The sequence below is a fragment of the Camelus ferus genome, chromosome 16 (assembly GCF_009834535.1).
Source record: "Camelus ferus isolate YT-003-E chromosome 16, BCGSAC_Cfer_1.0, whole genome shotgun sequence".
In the NCBI taxonomy this organism is placed as follows: Eukaryota; Metazoa; Chordata; class Mammalia; order Artiodactyla; family Camelidae; genus Camelus; species Camelus ferus.
In genome coordinates, this window is record NC_045711.1 from 51,093,141 (window position 1) to 51,112,443 (window position 19,303).

Sequence of the window (19,303 nt, forward strand, 5' to 3'; positions counted from 1 at the left end):
TTTTTTTTGCACCAAACACATTTGCATTTATTTTCTTTTTTTAAGCAAATAACAAAGACCCAGTTTACCACCTTTACTTTTTTAAACCTAAGCTTAACATTACATATCTAAACAATTTTCAAAACTTACTAAGTTGCCAAGCATTCATGCACAACTAGAAAACATCCTCAATTTATATTAAACCAGAAATGTGTTACCATTAACGCATGAATGTCTTTCACTACTGAAAATACTGAAGAAAACTGGAATTACTTTTGTTGAAGGTTCGTCCTGGCAATGTTAACTTCACAGCAGGCTGACACTACTTGGCTCACGCTGCAAGCACAATGGGAAGCAGACCCGTGCTAGTGTCAGTGTACGAAAGAGTCAAGGCCGCCTTAAGTTATGTTTAATAAAAAAGCAAAGTGCATACAGAGATTTACAACAATATTAAAGACAAAAAAAAGGTCCTATCATGTGGTCCCAACAATAAACTCAAAAGTCTATGACAAACAGGGCTCCGATGAGCTGTGTATAAATACGTTAGATCAGGTACAGTTATACGAAAAGGCTGAGTTCGTCTGAAACCTACCAGGCCTCGGGGCGCCTGCTACATGGCACGTTCCTGTGCCGCGCGGGCCGGGAGCTACTTGTTCTCCAAGCGCAGCAGCTGCTCGTTACCATTTATTGTCAAGGACTTTAACTGGCCGTTCTCTTCAACTTCCACTCTTTCCTGATCGTTCTCGACAATCCTCTTTGTAGTGATTTTTCTGCCGTTAACCATCTTAGCAGAAGTTGATACAGATTTGTAGTTGCCCATTCCACCGCCACTAGAAAACCCCCCTCCAAAGGCAGGAAATCCACTGAAAGCAGAGAAGAACAACCGTGTGCCTCGGTTCCGGCTCCCACGGGGGCCTCTTTGATTCCCGAATAAGTCCTCAAATGGGTCGAAGAAGTCGAATGCAAATGGGTCCCTTCCACCAAAAAATTCCCTGAAGACGTCATCTGGGTTTCGGAATGTGAAGCCAAACTCAAATGGACTGTCAAAGTGACTTCCACCTCCACCACCACCGTTTAACCCTTCTTTGCCGTATCTGTCGTAGATGTCCCGTTTGTTAGCATCTGATAACACCTCATACGCCTCAGCCACTTGCTTGAATTTTCTCTCCGCTTCTTCTTTATTCTCAGGATTTTTATCTGGATGCCATTTCAGGGCCAGTTTCCGATATGCCTTTTTAATGTCCTCGGCTGGGGCATGTCTCTGCATGCCTAGAACTCGAGAGCCGGCGGCGGAAGCCGCGGCGGGGTGGCGGCCGGGTCTCCTCGGCTTCAGCGCAGTGGCGGTGGTGGTGGCGGCGGTGGCGACGTTCCTCGCCCTTTTCCTGGGCTTCTTGCTTTTGCATATCACCAAGAACATTCCATTTTGTTCAGTAAAAGCATTGGGTTCCTTTCTTTGTTGTTCATCCCCGTTGTCAGGGTAGGTGCTGTTGCTTCTTTATTCTCTTACCTCTGGAATATGAATTTATGAAGTGAAAAAAGCTCTTTTACTTATTAGCCCAGTGACACTGGTAAGTTCCTGAACCTCTCTGAGACTTAGCTGCCACATCTGAAATGATGCTAATTATCTGACAGAGATGTGTAAAGGGTTCAATTGTACTTACAAAGGGCTTCATTAGCACTGTCTCTGACATTTATCGGGTGTTTGGTCAGCCTAAGTTTATCTTTACCTTGTGTTTCTATAGTCCTTCACACTTACTCATCCATAGTCAAATTCATTGTTTTGTTTTCTTCTGACCCTGTGAAGCACATGAGACCAATATTATCTTGAAATATAGATAGGTATGGCTAAATTTATCATTTTATACTTCAGCTGCCCCTATGTGAAAACCCCTGATTTATGTTTTTTTGTATTTTAATTTATTTATTATTATTATTTTTTAATGGAGGTACTGGGGATTGAACCCAGGACCTTGTGAATGCTAAGCACACACTCCACCACTGAGTTATACCCTCCCCTCCTAATTTATCGTCTTTACTTAAGCATATCACACATTTTTTAAAATTGAAAAATAAAGCACAGATACCAAAACTCACACATAACAGATGTACGTCTTACTGAATTATTATAAGGCAAACACCACCCAGGTCAAGAAATACAACTTTGCCATCTACTGCAGGAACCCCTCCACTTGTCCTGTCCCTGTCCAGTGCCCTCTGTTCCTATAAATAACCACTCTCCTGACTTTTATGGTAATCACTTCTTTGCTTTTTTAGTTTTATTATGCAAGTGTGTGTCCTGAAAAAGTATCATTTAGTCTTACCCATTTGAAAAAAGTGTGATAATTCTTTTTAGTCCCTTTTAATCTGTAAGTTCCTCCTCCAGCCTTTCTTTTTCTTTACAATTTCTCTGTTGAAGAATTCAAACCATTTGACTTGTAGTTTCCTGCAGTCTGGGTTTTGCTGACTGCAATCTCATGGTGCAGTTAGGCAAACTCCTCAGTCCTCTGCGTTTCACAAATTGGCAGATAGATCAGAAACAGGATCAGAAATCAAGGTCAATCCCTTTGGCAAAACCACAGATGGTCTTAGGCATGACTATAGATGCTGTGTAATGTCTGGTGGTCTTTTTATGCTGAAGTCCATCAGGGGTTGCAGAATGGTGGTATTCTAATTCTACCATTTCCTTTTCACTTATTAGTTGGAATACTTTTATAAAGAGATACCCTCATTTATTATTTGGTTACCCAGTGGTGAAATCATACAGGACAGGTGGGATAAATGCCAGATAATTTCTCTTTACTTACCAGCTTTTTAAAAAAATTGAAATATAGTTGATTTACAATATTGTGTGAGTTTCTGGTATACAGAATAGTGATTTAGTATTTTTGCAGATTATATTCCATTATAGGTTATTATAAATGAATGGCTATAATTCCCTGTGCTGTACAGTATATCCCTGTTGCTTATCTATTTTATGTATAGTTGTTTGTATCTGTTGATCTCATGACTTAATAGTTTTCAGGATGAGTTAGTTTCCTATCCTTTCTGAGGGTGACCAACCTTTTTAAAAAAAAACATAGTCACAAATCTGTTGGAGGGGATGGGGTGGGTAGAGCCCAGGCTTAGCATGCACGAGGTCCTAGGTTAAATTCCCATTAGTACCTCCATTAGAATTTTTAAAAAACCTACAGGTTTAAATATATTTGATGGCTTTTAATCTGCTGCAGTTATTGTCATAGAAGTTCAAGTTGTCCTATCTTTGACCAGTGGAAACTTATTCAGATTTGTTCCTGAGTCCTTTGACATGACTCTAGTGGTTTTTATAGTTTCCTTACAATTCAGTATGGCAAAATGTTCCAGGCTCATCTTGCATATTTTCTCTCCCAGACCAGGAACGAGCCATTTCTCTGAGATCACTGTTTTCTTTGAATGAGAAATTGCATTTCAAGACCACACTTTCTGGTGATGATCACTGCTACTGAAGTTGCTTATTGTATCTAGACCTTTTCAGTAGACAGAAGTGGAGCTGGCTTGGGAAATTTATTGCATGTTGATAACATTTGTCTATGTCTTTGAAGGAGGAGGTCATCAGGAGGACATGACCGCCAGTTGACCTGTGAGCGGGACTTGGGCAATAGGAGGCCCCTCACCCCTTCCTCGTGCTTGGGACTTGCATTCCACCTACCTCCTCCGCGTTAGAAGCTGCCTCAAGGATGCAGCCTTGAGAGAGTAAGAGTTGCTGAAACCAACTAGACTAACTACGTGACTGAACTAGTTAAGGCGTCTATATAAACTTTAGGATTTTGGCAGGCAGGTGAGAGATCTGCTCATCTTACTTAAAAGACATGCCTTGTAGGTAAGTTCCCTGCTTATTAAAACTGCCACCTCCCAATCTGGAAGGTCTGTCTCTTTCTACCAACTCTCCTTGCTCTCCGTGAGTGGAGGTCGGTTTCAGATTTCACCTGGGGAACTCCTGAGATTGCAAACAACAGCCTTTTACACTGGAAGGTCGGTTTTCCTAGATGTAAAATCTTTGGCTCATACTTTCTTTCCTTGAGTATCTTAAATATGTTATTCTGTTTCCTTTTTAGCATAAAGTATTGCTGTTGAAAAGTCTGATAATAATTTGAATTTCTTTCCCTTATTAAGTCATATACTCATATTTTCAAGGATTTTTTCTTTTTCTTAGAAGTCTAGTAATTTTTCTAGAATGCCTTGGTGCTGGTCATTCTGGATCAGTATTCTTAGGTTTGGGGTCTACTCTTTGAATATAAAGTTTCAAATCGTTTTTTTTTTTTAATTTCAGGAAAGTACTCTTGAATCACAGGTTTTTGTGCCTGTTCTAGTCCCTTGTGGTTTTCTTCCTTAGAGACTCTGTTATCATGATCTTCTTTGCCTATCTTCAGTATTTGTCAATTTCTCTTGATCTTTTTTTATCTGTTCTTCATTTTTTATTTAAAAATTTCCCCATTTTCACCTTCTATTCCTCTTAAGAAACATGTTGTGTTTATTTTGAATTTTTTTTCATTTTTCAGTTTTATTAGGTAGAATTGTTACAATTTGACTGCACATATACAACATATTGCTTGTAAATACATGTACACAATATACTGCACATATTTTAAAAATTTACATATATTTACTATTCATTATTTCTAAGAATGTTTAGAGCTTTAGCTTTTTAAACTTACATAGTTATCAAAGGAATAAAGCCAATCACAAAATAAGAATTAATTCAAAAAGATACATACTCTCTGCTATTAACAGCAACATTCTTTATAATTGCCAAGATATGGTAGCATCCTAAGGGCACATCAGTAGATGAATGGGTAAAAACATGCTGTGTTTATTTGATCTTGTGTTTTATCTAGTCCAAACTTTATTTCTGAAATGATTTTTTTCTTTTATTTTCAGTTCTTTCCTGAATTCTGTCACCTCACCTCTGAGTTTTTCTAATTCTGAATTAGAATGTCCTTTCAATTTCAAAAAATATGTTTGAGCTTTTTTTTTTTTAAACAATACATTGATGTCTTTCTTTCTTTTTTTTTTTTTGTGGTGAGGAGATAATTAGATTTAATTAATTAATTAATTTTTAATGGAGGGACTGGGGATTGAACCCAGAACCTTGTGAAATGCTAAGCACGTGCTCTGTCACTGAGCTATACCCTTCCCCCTGTTTGAGCTTGATTTGAACAGTCATAGTTTTATTTTGTTTTATGGACATGTCCTTTTTGGTGTGTACTTTCTCCTGTGTGTGGGGCCCAGTCCTAGCAGTAAGCCCTCAGTATTCACCACAGACCCTTTATCCTCATGCAGTATTGGAGACGGCCAACCCCTTCCCCATTTTGGCTGCTGTTTTCCAATTGGCCCTCCATGTTTCCTAGTGAATACCTGTGGGCTGTTCAGGGTTCTGCTGATCTCAGATGCTGCCCCGTTGCTTCTCTCTGCTTCCTTCCTATATGGATGCTGCTAGTGCTCAGGTCTTGTGGCTGTTGGTGGTTTGTCCCCACTCATTTGTATTTTGGGGTTTATGAGTATACCTTGCCACATTTTGACCATTTCTGCCCATTTTTTGGTTTTGTTATCTCGTTGCTCTTTTTTTTTTTTTGATTTACAGATATGAGAAATTATCATCCCACTGCTGTCCATCTTCCTAGAATCCTCTCTATAACAATATTAAAATTGTTGTGCTATAGCATATGCTGAAATTAGGCCTAATATATAAATGTACATAATAGATATAAAATATGTCAATATTTATAAACTATATAATAATAAAATATAATATATAATCATATAATAAATGTACATTTGTATACAAATATATAATCCACCACTACAACTAAATGTAACAAAGAGAGAGAAAACAATTACCCCAAACCCTCAACGCATTACCTGTTTTACATTCTTCCTTTGTCCATCAGATTTATTGTTTTGTATCATACTTCCCTTAGATTTAAAAATTTTTGTCAAAGCAATAATGTGCATGGTTAAGAAATCAAGTGGTATGAAAGGTCTACAGTGAAGAAACAGTCCCTGCCTCACTTTTCCTAGCCCTCAGTCCTACTTCTTAGAGGAATCCCTCTAGCCCTTTCTTCTGGTAATGGCTTCCATAGCTGTAAGTAATATCAGGCTACTATTCCGTGGTCTGTCCCCTTTAGACCTTTTCCTTTACTTCCTGCTGTAACGAATAAGGATCATGTCTGTTGCACCAGTCTCCCCTCCCCAACTCAATCCTCCCAATACAGTAATTTACTTATTTTCAGTTACATGGTGTTTCCATTATTATGGCTGAGTAGAAATTATGGACAAGAAAAAGCAGCAGTGTATTTTGATTGCATTTAAGTTATTGTATTGCCTTCCTTTATATCCATCTTCTCTACCCCCAGCCCAAGCTGTGCCATTAGATCAGGTGTCTGTTTCCTGGAACCTTTCTTGCTGCCCTGTCTGGACTCTGGGATTTGGCTTGACTGCTCTCTTGGTTGTTATCCTCTTTTCTGGTCCCTCATCTTCCATTTTCTTGGTTTAGTTCTTTGTTTCGCTCTGGCACATTCTCAAATAACTTCCTAAAATAAGGTGTATTGGAGACAAATTTCTTAAGAACTTGTATATAAGAAAATATCTACTTGAGTCCAAAAATTAATACCCTTAGAATTCAGAGGCATTGTTCTTCTGACATACAGTGTTACTGTTGAGAAATCTTTTTTTAAACATTTTTTATTGAGTTACAGTCATTTTGCAGTGTTGTCTGTTGAGAAATCTGATAATATTCTTTTAAAAATTTATTTGTTTATTTATTTTTATTGAAGTACAGTTAATTACAGTGTATCAATTTCTGCTATCCCAGTCTTGCATATACATACATATATTCATTTTCATTTTATTTTTCCATTAAAGGTTATTTCAAGATATTGAGCATAGTTCCTTGTGCTATACAAAAGAAACTTCAAAAAGAAAATCTATTTTTATATATAGTGGCTAACATTTGCAAATCTCAAACTCCCAAATTTATCCCTTCCCAACCCCTTTCCCTGGTAACCATAAGATTGTTTACTATGTCTGAGAGTCTGTTTCTGTTTTGTAGGTGAGTTCATCGTGTCCTTTTTTTCCCTTTTTCTTTTCTTTTTATTTTAGATTCCACATATAAGTGATATCATATGGTATTTTTCTTTCTCTTTCTGGCTTACTTCACTTAGAATGATGATCTCTAGGTCCATCCATGTTGCTGCAAATGGCATTACTTTATTGTTTTTTATGGCAGAGTAGTATTCCATTGTATAAATACACCACAGCTTCTTTATCCAGTTATTTGTCGATGGACATTTAGGTTACTTCCATGTCTTGGCTATTGTAAACAGTGCTGCTATGAACATTGGGGTGCATGTGTCTTTTCTCATTAGAATTCCCTCCGGATATATACCCAGAAGTGGAATTGCTAGATCACCTGGTAAATCTATTTTTAGTTTTTTGAGAAATCTCCATGCTGTTTTCCATAATGGTTGCACCAAACTACATTCCCAACAGCAGTGTAGTAGGGTTCCCTTTTCTTCACACCCTCTCCAGCATTTATTGTTTGTGGGCTTTTGAATGATGGCCATTCTGACTGGTGTGAGGTGATACCCCATTGTAGTTTTGATTTGCATTTCTCTGATAGTTAGTGATACTGAGCATTTTTTCATATGTCTATTGACCATTTGTATGTCTTCATTGGAGAAATGCTTGTTTAGGTCTTCTCCCCATTTTTGGATTGGGTTCTTTGTTTTTTCCTTATTAAGTTGTATGAGCTGTTTATATATTCTGGAAATTAAGCCTCTGTCAGTCGCATCATTTGCAAATATTTTCTCCCATTCCATAGGTTGTCATTTTGTTTTGCTTATGGTTTCCTTTGCTGTGGAAAAGCTTATGAGTTTAATTAGGTCCCATTTGTTTATTTTTGCTCTTATTTACATTGCCTGGGTAGACTGTTCTAGGAGAATGTTGCTTAGATTTATGTCAGAGAATGTTTTGCCTATGTGTTATTCTAGGAGATTTATTCTGTCTTGTCTTATATTTAAGTCTTTAAGCCATTTTGAGTTTATTTTTGTGTATAGAATGAAGGAGTATTCTAACTTCATTGATTTACATGCTGCTATCCAGTTTTCCCAACACTACTTGCTGAAGAGACTGTCTTTTGTCTATTGTATATTCTTGCCTCCTTTGTCAAGATTAATTGACAATTGGTCTGTGGATTTATTTCTGGGCTCTCTATTCTGTTCCATTGATCCATATGTCTGTTTTTATGCCAATACCATGCTGTTTTGATTACTGTAGCTCTGTAATATTGTCTGAAGTCTGGGAGGGTTATTCCTGCAGCTTCATTCTTTTTCTTCAATAATGCTTTGGAAATTGTGGGTCTTTTGTGATTCCATATACATCTTAGGATCATTTGTTCCAGTTCTGTAAAAAATGTCCTGGGTAATTTGATAGGTATTGCATTAAATCTGTAGATTGCCTTGGGCAGTATGGTTATTTTAATGATATTTATTCTTCCAGTCCAGGAGCATGGGCTATCTTTCCATTTCTTTAAGTCTTCTTTAATTTCCTTAATCAGTGTTTTGTAGTTCTCCATGTATGTGTCTTACACCTCCTTGGTCAGATTTATTCCTAAGTATTTTATTGTTTATTTTAAAAGGGATTGTTTCCTTACTTTCTTTTCCTTTTGATTCATTATTAGTGTAAAGAAATGCAACTGATTTTTGCATGTTAATCTTGTACCTTGCTACCTTGCCAAAGTCTTTTATCAGCTCTAGTAGTTTTTGTGTGGCGCTTTCAGGGTTTTCCATATATAGTATCATGTCATCTGCATATAGTGACAATTTTACCTTTTCTTGTCTAATTTTGATCACTTTTATTTCTTTTTCCTGCCTGATTGCTGTGACTAGGACTTCCAAGTCTATGTTGAATAGGAGTGGTGAGTGAGCAACCTTGTCTTGTTCCAGATTTTAGTAGGAAGGCTTTAAGCTTTTCACCATTGAGCACTATGCGGGCTGTAGGTTTGTCATAAATAGCTGTTATTATGTTGAGATATGTTCCCTCTATACCCACTTTGGTGAGAGTTTTTTTTATCATAAATGGGTATTGAATTTTATCAAATGATTTTTCTGCATTTATTGAGATGATCATGTAGTTTTTGTCCTTTCTCTTGCTGATGTGGTGTATCACATTGATTGATTTGTGTATCCTGAACCATCCTTGTTGTCCTGGGGATGAACCCAACTTGATCATGGTGTATGATCTTTTTTATGTGCTGTAGGAGTCTGTTTCCTAATATTTTGTTGAGGATTTCTGCATCTATGTTCATCAGTGATATTGGTCTGTAATTTTCTTTTTTGGTAGTGTCTTTGGTTTTGGTATTAGGGTGATGGTGGCTTCATAGAATGAGTTTGGGAGTACTCCGTCCTTTTCAATCTTTTGAAAGAGTTTGAGAAGGACCAGTATGAGTTCTTTGTATGTTTGGTAGAATTCTCCAGTGAAGGCATCTAGTCCTGGACTTTTGTTTGCAATGAAGTTTTTTATTGCTAATTCTATTTCATTTCTAGTGACCAGTCTGTTCAAGTGGTCTATTTCTTCTTGATTCAGTCTTGGTGGACTGTGTGTTTCCAGAAACTAGTCCATTTCTCCCAGGTTATCCATTTTGTTTCCATATAGTTGTTCATAGTATTCTCTTATGATATTTTGTATTTCTGTGGTATTGGTTGTAATTTCTCTATTTTCCTTTCTTACTTTGTTTATTTGTGTGCTCTGTCTTTTCTTCTTGCTGAGCCTGGCCAGAGGTCTGTCAATTTTGTTTACTCTTTCAAAAAGCTAGCTCTTGGTTTGATTGACTTTTTCTATTGTCTTTTTTTCCTCTCTATTTTATTTATTTCCTTCCTGATCTTTATTATTTCCTTCCTTCTGCTGACTTTTGGTTTTGTTTGCTCTTCTTTTTCTAATTCTTTTAGCTGGTAGGTTAGATTGTTTATTTGAGGTGGTTCTTTTTTGAGGAAGGCCTGTATCACTATGAACTTCCCCTCTTAGGACTGCTTTTGCTGCAACCCATAGATTTTGTGTGGTTGTGTTTTCATTGTTGTTTGTCTCAAAGTATTTTTTAATTTTTTCTTTGATTTCATCATTGATCCATTGGTTTTTTCAGTAGCATATTGTTTAATCTCCATGCTGTTGTTTTTTTTCTCCTTTGTTTTTCTCTGGTTGATTTCTAGTTTCATGGCATTGTGTTCAGAAAAGATGCTTGAAATAATTTCTATCCTCTTAAATTTATTGAGGCTTCTTTGTTGCCCAAGTACATGATCTGTCCTAGAAAATGTTCCATGTGCACTTGAAAAGAATGTATGTTCTATCTTTTAGGGGGATGTATTGTTCTGAAATTATCAACCAAGTTCAATTGTTCTGTTGTGTCATTTAGTTCCTCTGTTGCCTTGTTAATTTTCTGTCTGGAAGATCTGTCCATTGATGTTAATGGTGTGTTAAAGTCTCCTACTATGATTGTGTTCCTATCAGTGAGAAATCTGATAATATTCTAATTCGACTTACTTTAAAAAATCTTTTCCTTTAGAAGCTTTTAGAATCAATTTTTTTTTCCTGGTAAAACAAGACTTTATTACAGTGATGTGCCTAGATATGTGGTTTTTTGTATCCCATGTTCTGGGTGCTTGGAACTTTCCATCTGGAAACATTAACTCTGGGAATTATCTTGAACTATTTCATTGATAATTTCATCCCCTCTTGTTTCTCTTCCCTCTTTATAAAACTCCCAACTCAGTGGTTAGACTTTGGGCTTCTTACACACTTGCTGGGTCCAGGGACACTGTTAGTTGCTCAGGATGGTGAGGAATAGGAGGGATTTTCTGTCCTTAAGGGTCTCACTGAAGGTATAAACCTTTGGTGAGGAATTTATGATCAGAAGTATCTTCCTGGAAGAAATATTAATAGGAAAACCCAGCAACTCAGCAGATGGCTGTCTCATTGGTTATCTCATTTAATCACCACAGAAACATTAGAAATTATGATCTGCATCTTTCCTTTTGCTTAGAGAGTCAAGTACTAAGAATCAGAGAGGTAAGTTCAGGATCCCAAGCCAGTAAGTGGCAGAGATTTGGAAAATGACTCTTTTTTTTTTTTTTTTTTTTTGAATAAGAAACAAAGGCTTTATTCTCATGGGTTCTCAACTTAATTTCGCCACCGGCCAGAAAGGAGGCTGGAAACAGGCTCGGGAAAATAAACATGGTAAAAGGACGAACGAAAAGGACACACGAGTTGCCAAAACTCGTTTTTCATTAAAGCGTTGTGAAGAGAGGCTCGATCATGGCTCCAGTCCAGAGAGGCCCGGGCCGGGCCGCGCACAGCTCAGCCTGTGATGCGCACGTCTGTGCGGCAGCTAAGCCGCCGGGCCCGCGCCGCCTCGGGTAGGATGGCGAGAAGCCGCTCCTGCACCAACATCCTCACAATCTGCTCTTCGTGCGGATGTCGGGCCTCAGCCACTGGCGGGAGAGCTCCCGCAGCTGCCGGAATGCCTCCCTCGGGCCTGCCGTGTCCTGGTAGCGGAACTGCTGGAATCGCTGGCGGAACGTCTCTGGGCCGGGCCAGGAGCCGCCAGGGCCTGGCGGAGAATGTAGAGCGGCTTCGGCAAGTGGCGCGGAGCCCAGCGGTGCGGGCCCGAGGGTCAGCTCCAGGGCCGCGGAGGCCGCCGCAGGAGGCGTAGGATTTGCTTCGGGGACCGCGGCCGTTGGGGCTGGAGGACTCAGGAACAGGTAGTGGGGCCTCAGGAGTCGACAAGGAGCCTGCAGAGTCACGCTCCGGGCCTGAGTTCGGGCCAGCCCTTTCCTCTTTCCCCAACGGTGGCTCTGGGCTCCCAATTGCCACCAAGCCCGGCTCAGCCGCCTCGTGTCTCCGGGTCTGGACGTCACTTTTTGTCCAGCAGCTGTGGGCGAGGCACTCTGGACGTTGACTCTTAATTCTGAAGCTGTATCATGCCTAGTACATTTCAGCTCTCTCTGATGACACCTGTTCAACTCTGGAATCTTCGCCAGTTGGAATAGATGTCTTTGGGGATTCTCAAGATCTGGTATGAAGCATTTGATATGGAAGGATTTCTGATCCCATTCCTCAAGAAGCAGTAAGTCTGAGAGTATCTCTTTAAAATAACTTCCAGATATTTTCATAGTTGGAAAGGATCAACTATTGATGATTCTGAAGATCCCACTGGGATTCCATTCTCTAGCTCTCAGGAAGATGATTTCTTCCCGGGGCTTATTGTTCACTTTTTGCATCTATGATGGGCAGGGATGCCTCCCCACATCCATCCAGCCTGTGAGACACACTGAACTTGAGGGAAGATGCTCTGACCTGTGATTTTTGTGATTGGTAACTGATTATTGCCAACTGTGGGGAGCCTGAGGGAGGTGGGTAGTGGGTGACAGCTCTGCTAAGAAAGATGAGATGCATATAATTCCCACTGACATTTGACACTGCTGTAAATCCTCTCAAAGAGACCCCACATCCCTGTGGGGATGCCTTCATGGGGAGATGGCATCCGACTTGATCAATCAGCTGTGGCTTCATTACCCTCTCCCTGATATTTAATGGTAGCTGATACCTGCCCTTCAGGGGCCAGTTCAGGCACCAACACCAAAAGGAAACGAGTCAGGCTGCAAGGGCCCAAGTCAACAGGGAGGAGGCTGATTTTCTTCCCATCAGGAGCAAATCTATTCTCACACTTCTGTACTGAATCTGTTGCTACAAGGAAAGATATATATTAAATATAAAGAAAAAGAAGTAAACAACAAACACAGATCAAAAGACAACTGGCAAGTCAGGGAAAGAAAGAGAGCTGGCATTTAAGGAGCACTCAGATCCCTCCTGAACTCAACTATCTGGATTCTTCAGGAATTTCTGTCGAGACCGACCCGTCACCTCATTTAATCCTCACCAAGGCCCTTTGATTGTCTTCATTTTAGAGAGCAGAAACAGAGGCCCAGGAAGTTAAGGATCTCGCCCAGTGGCCTGGATCTAAGGACTGTGGAAAGGCAAAGTTTGTGTTCTTTGTTCTGTTCCCACATAGCCCAACCCATTATTCAAAATCAGAGGTGGGCAGACGATGGCACAGGCTGAATCCACCCCACTGCCTGTTTCTGTGTGGCGACGATCTAAGAATAGGTTTTACATTTTTAAATGGTTTAAAGAAAATCAAAAGAACAGTATTTTATGCCACTTAAAAATTACATGAAATTCAAAGTTTGGTGTCCATAAATAAAGTTTTGTTGGAACACAGACCTGCATTTGTTTACAGATTATTTGTAGCTGCTCTTTGCCTTCTGTGACAGAGCTGAGTAGTTGCAACAAAGACACCCTGGCCAGCAAAACCGAAAATATTTACTGTCTGGACTTCTACAGCGAGAGTTTGCCAACTCTGTTCATACAGATTCCTGGAGTCCTGAATGACAGAGAAAGAGACAAATTGGATTCAGACATGGATGCACACTTTATTGATAACTGACTTTGTTAGATATAATTAAGCACTCGCAATTTCAGAAACATCGCTCTTCCACTGCCAGCCAGCAATGGCCCCGTGAGGGTTTTAGGATTTATAAGCATCATTAAATATTGCAGTAGAGATTGTTCAGCCACTTCAGTGATTTGCCTTGAAGGTACTTAATATTTTCAAGTAAATGCCAGGGATAGGGCTCTGAATGTAACTTAAAGACTTTGCTAATTTCTTTGTCCTTTGATTATTGCGCATGTGTGATTTCTACAAAAATATTTACTTTCTCCAAAGTTGCTCGGCTCAGGCTTTGTGGCTGTCTAATTTATCAGTGTTGGTGGTATATGTCACATTTGTCCATTTCAGGTAAGAGGGGAAGCAAAGGAAAAAAAAAAAAAAAAAAAAAGACAACCCATTGTGGGTTCTTACCAGGTCACCAGTTTTGTTGCAACATGCTTTTAAAAGAACATGCAAGAGCGGGTTGTCTCACTCTGCAATCCAAGAATGTTTGATTCCTCTGTGGTGAAAAATTCCCTGGCCTGACAGGAAAACACCCAGAGAAGAGCAAGGGGAGAGAGGAAGGTTCTTTCTCTTTTTCTTTTCCAATGTGGCTTCTTTTGATTCAAGAAAGTCCTCCATCCTCAACATCTCTTTCCTGCTCATGGTCCCCAGGAAGATCACAGTTAGACTGCTTTTGCCCCCTGCCCTCTTTAAACTTCACCTCTCCTGTCAACCTCCTGGACTCCTGGTTAAATCTTCCTTCTCACTGTTGCCATTCTATCCTAACACCCTCCTGCCTTATCGTAAGGCACATGTCCTATCACAGGACATGTTCATCTTGCTAATTCCCCCCCGACCATGGGCTTCTTGGGAGCTGCTTTTTTATTTTTTTACTTCTGTACCCCAAGAACCCAAACAGTGGCGCAGTGACAAAGAGAGTGAGTGCCTCCATTTTTTTGTGTTGTCTTCTTTTGTTTTGGGTAGGGGGAACAGTAAATGTGTGAGAATGTGGTGATTATCTGCATGATTCAAGATTATGAGTCGGCAAGAATGGAAAGTGTTTAGATTTTTCTCTGAAGTCACCACTATAGAGAGAGGTAGATCTCGAGAAGGAATATCTGTTCTTGCAGGTTTTAGAGAGAAGTCTAAGTTTGAGCTCCCACTTAGCTGATTAATTACATGTCAGACAGTTTAGACAATCTTTCTGAGTTTTTTTCCCCTGTAAAAGAGGAAAGAACACCCACCTGACGGGGTCATTACGAAGCCCAGGTGGGGCTGTGGCGACCATAAGGCACTGAATGCAAGTGCGTCTTGTTACTCCCAGTGGGTTTGCAGGCTTATTTTAAGCCTCTATCCTCACATTCACCTTTTTAGATGTTTCCTCTCTCCTCTGTTCAAAGGGGCACTGTGGTCAGCAGAAGACCTCCTCAGAGGCCTGATAAGTACTGTCCCTTCTCTCTTATCCAGAGGAGAAAGAAGTGACGCTTTCCAGTCCCAGAATTTCAGCCCAGTGGCAAGGCCCACCCTACCCCCACCTTATCCGTTCATTCATCCTATAAATATTTACTGTTCTCCCCCAAAACAAAACAAAATCCAAACCTGATGCTCTCGTGCTCTTTGTCACAGGACTTTTAAATATAAATTTAGTTTTAAATGTAATTTTAATAGTAAATTATACATTTAACAGTTCACAATTGTTTTAATTATAGAGGCCTGCCCTGCAGGGATGGTGGAAAGAACTAGGAGGGTAAAGAGCGTTCTGACTTCAGGGCGCAGAAAGATTAACGCCAGGAGAGCCAAATTCAGTCATCAGGTGCAGGCACTAGACAAGCAGCTGAGATGGGGGCAGTGCCTGAGAAGCTGCTGGGAACTGGGACAGAGTGGACATGGAAAGTGAGGTCACAACCCAGCCAGACCCTCCCACGTGGACCTGCAGGGCTGCTAGTGGGGCTGCGGGTCCGCGTTGGGGGGAAGGGTCGCCTCCGCACCAGCGCAGGAGCCTGCGCATGTCTCGTTTCTATGGAATCTAGAATTGGGCCTGGCACCTTCTTGGACAGAGAGGATGTGGCCAGGGTTTGGAGCACAGTCAGGGGAGCAGTTATAGGGTTCAAATTGCACCGAAAGACTTGGGTGGGGTTTCTGTGAGAGGTTGTGGAACCTGGCCTTTGTCTGGCAGGGACACGGGAAGTCCAGGACCACTGCTCCCTCTGGATCCCTGGGTACCATGCTGGGCGCACAATGGGTGCCAGGCTTAATGAATGGCGCCACCAGCCGTCCAGTTCCCCAGACCCCCAGTGTCTGTCTCGGCCCCTCCTCCTTCCACCCTCTGGCCAATGCTGGTGCTGTGAGAGCTCCTAACTGCCCATTGTTCTCCCCTGTGGCCTCGCCCTAGTCCGAGGTAACGTCACATTTCTCTGGAGTCCTGCTCTCTCTCATTCCCTGGGACCTGCGCCTTCTCCTACTGCCACCATTCCCAGCCTGTTCTCTACCCTGTAGCCAGGGACCCTCTCAAAATGCAAATCTGATCATGTCCTAGGGGCCCCTAGCCCCTCAACTTACGCCCCATTCTTTAGATCTCATCTCAAATGTCACTTTCTTCAATCAGGTGAGGTCCTTCTATTATTTGCTCTTAAAGCATCAGGTACTATTCCTTCCAAGCCCTTATCAGAGTTTTTAATTATATATTTTTTGGCATGTGATTAATTTCTTTCTCCTCCACTAGACTTTAAATTCCATACGGAGAAGGTCTGTGTCTATTTTTTGCTCATCTGTGATCGTGTTTCCCAAGCAACCAGCCCAGTCTATGACTTGGTGATTGTTAAATAAAGAAATAAATGTATAAATACATTTTAGTGAATGAGGGGATTAACAAACAAATGGGTGGATGATGTGACAGGGAGTCACGACTCAAGACAGCCTGCTGTGCAGGGATCAAATGGACAAAAGAACAAGACAGAACCACAGGCCGAGACCTCTTGCCTCCCACAAGAAGATACTCATTTTTGAAACACTTACTTAAAAACATGTTTCATTATTTTCAGATGCTTCCCTAAATGGATGTAGTGAACTAAAAGTGGGAATCACATAATGTAATCTGACACACAAAAATGAAGCAAATTGGTTCCTCGCCAGGCAAAAATAAACAGACTAGAAATTATGACGTTCATGCGTCTTTTAGCACTGAGAGTGTTAGAGCAGGCAGATAGCTAGATATGAGCAGAGAAATGGGGACACAGACCAAATGGCAGGAATTGGGCAGAAAGGAGGGGCACAGGCCAAATGCAGGAAACCACACATCATGTAAGCACCAGGGGTCCCTGGGCAGAGAAAGAAAAGCAGGAACCTTTGAGCTGATAAGGGAAAATGCCTTTTGGGGTGATGAGTGGCCTGGAGACAAAGAAAGGTGAGAAAACGCAGGACTTTCCAGTGTCTGAATGTAACCTTTTGCTCATTATGCCCTCATTTCAGTAAAATTAGCCTTGCAGATCAGAAATACCCATCATGCACTGACCCCATGACAAACAATTCTAATCCAGACTAAATAAAAAATCCCTCCTCCTTTTGGGAAGGTGGAGTTAGGATGATAACCAGGGCATACGACCCCAAACCCTTCCCTCCCCAATGAATATTCTGCCCATTCATTTTTACACCCTATGTGACTAACTTGCTAAAAAAACTCAGGGCAGCCGCTCACCTGAATCCTCACTACTTTTTCAACCACTACGTATTGTCTCCGAATTTTTTCTGGGATGGGACAAGAACGTGGTAATGCCAGTTGCATCTACCAGCAGCAAGAGGAGGGGCGAGTGGAGAAGGAAAGGCAAGAATATAAGATGAGCTTGTACCATCTGAGATGAATTTCCCTTAGCCACTTGCGGCTTGAATGATTTTGGCTTTGGACCTCTTGCCTCACTGAACCTTTCTCTCCAGAAACCACCTCTTCCTCTGCTTGTGCATCTGCAGGTTTAATTGCCTCCAGGGACAGCTGAATTGACCACACTTGAAAGATGGGACCACTGAAGCTAAGTGAGCACAATAACTAGGCCAGAGGCGACAAATACATGCTTTCTCTGTAGCCCAAACCCCTCCTTCATCGGGTGCATCCATGTCACTCCATGAGTGAAAATCCACTCTTAGCTGTGGCCTGGATCCATCATTTCTCACCATAGCTGGTGGAGACACTTACCCCCCAACTCCGCTCTGCGTGTTGGTGCCCAAAAGACCAGTCTAGCCCCCAGTCCCTGTTTCTAAGCTCCTCTGAGCCAGTGCTTCAGGAGCAGGGTGGGGAGGGGTGGGAGAGTGGAGGTGGAGGGCTGCAGGGAGGGGGGCAGAATGTGTCAGTGAGTACTGATGGTGTAGCGGGAAGATTCCAGGATTTGGCGTCAGACAGACCTAGGCCCAGATCACAGCCCATCTTGTAGCAATTTACTAAACCTTTCTGAGCTTTCACTTTCTTACCTGTGAAAAGCAATTAATAATATCCTCCTTGCAGGTCACTGTAAGCAATGAATGTGAAGGTGGCAGCGCAGACACTGTGCACACAGTTGGGACTCAGTAGGGTTTTCTGCCTTCCCTTTCGTTCCTTCCTGTGGGCAGTAGCATGGTGCAGAGGATGAGTGCGACTTTTGTAGTCAGACAGACCTGGCTGAAATCCTGGCTCGGCCATGGACTAGCTGCATGGTCCTGCACAGGTAACTTAACCTCCCAGAGCCTCCCTTTCCTCATCTGTAAACTGGGGGCAGCAGGTGGGAGATGGCCCTCCTCACACGTTGAGGCTTTCATGAGATAATGCATGCACAGTGCCTGGAGCGGAGGTGGGGGGATTCACTACATGCAGATTTCCTCTGCCAGGTTCCCTTGTGGATTGATGGTTATCTGCCCATCGAGGAGGGACGGAGTCTTACAAGACTCATTCTCTCTCTCTGAAGGAAATGCGAGCCCAGGAGTAGCCCTACAGAAAATTAACTGTGCCGTCTGCTTTCACCGCCTGTCTGCACAAAGGGCTGTTTGTGGGTCTGCTGGCACTGGTATGCCAATCGTGTACCAAAATCATGCAGCTGTACAGGGCGAAACTTCTGCCATGGATGGACTCAGCTCTGTCTGAGCCCTGTGGCGTCCAAGATGTCTTGATGGCAAAACTCCCTTCTGCTATTGCAGGAAGTGCAGCTCCTTTCAGTTCGTGTATAAAATGGCCACTAAAAGGAAACCAAGCCCTCACATCCTAAGGCAGCTCTGAGAGCGGTTTTCTGTATTTGCCACAGGTGAGGTAAAATGTCCCCTTTCTAGAAGTGTTCTTAGCAGTGAAATTTTCTGGAAACAGAGCAAGGGGACTGCTAGTTCTCCAGAAGCTCCCAAGTCGTCAAGTTTTCGTCACTTTTATGTGAAAAGCAGAGAGAAGGGACAGGGAAGGGACATTTCTACCAGATGTCTGCCTGCCCCAGACTGCATTTAAATGAAACCTGGGCTTTGGAGTCAGACCCACCTGCGTTTAGATCCTGGCTCTGCCATTGACTTACCTTGAGCAGGTGTCTTACTCTTTGTGAACCTCATCTTTCTCACCTGTAGAATGGGGGAGGGAGGAGAGTCAGCCCCTCCTAAAGTTGTTAGGAAGTTGAACGCTGTAATGTAGGTTCAGCGTCTCACGGGGAGCAACGTAGCCACATGGCGATGCTCCTCTCTCCTTCCCCTTATTTCCCTTGGAGTCTGTTCCAAAGGAGAGCTAAGTAGGTATGATAATACTAAGCTCCCTCAGACAGAGGATGACTTTAGATGGCCACCTCACCTAAGACGCCAGCAGGTCTCCAGCTC

The 19,303-nt window shown here is 41.7% G+C and overlaps 1 protein-coding gene and 1 pseudogene across 1 annotated transcript; both read right to left on the reverse strand.

Annotated features, from left to right (window-relative positions):
- Positions 1–583: 583 nt before the first annotated feature.
- On the reverse strand, positions 584–1,259 carry LOC102511792 (dnaJ homolog subfamily B member 6). The gene has a single exon (XM_006179702.3). The coding sequence runs from the start codon at positions 1,244–1,246 to the stop codon at positions 626–628; it is 621 nt and encodes a 206-aa protein (XP_006179764.2). The 5' UTR covers positions 1,247–1,259; the 3' UTR covers positions 584–625.
- A 9,865-nt stretch (positions 1,260–11,124) lies between these two features.
- On the reverse strand, positions 11,125–15,503 carry LOC102513757 (annotated as a pseudogene).
- Positions 15,504–19,303: the final 3,800 nt, after the last annotated feature.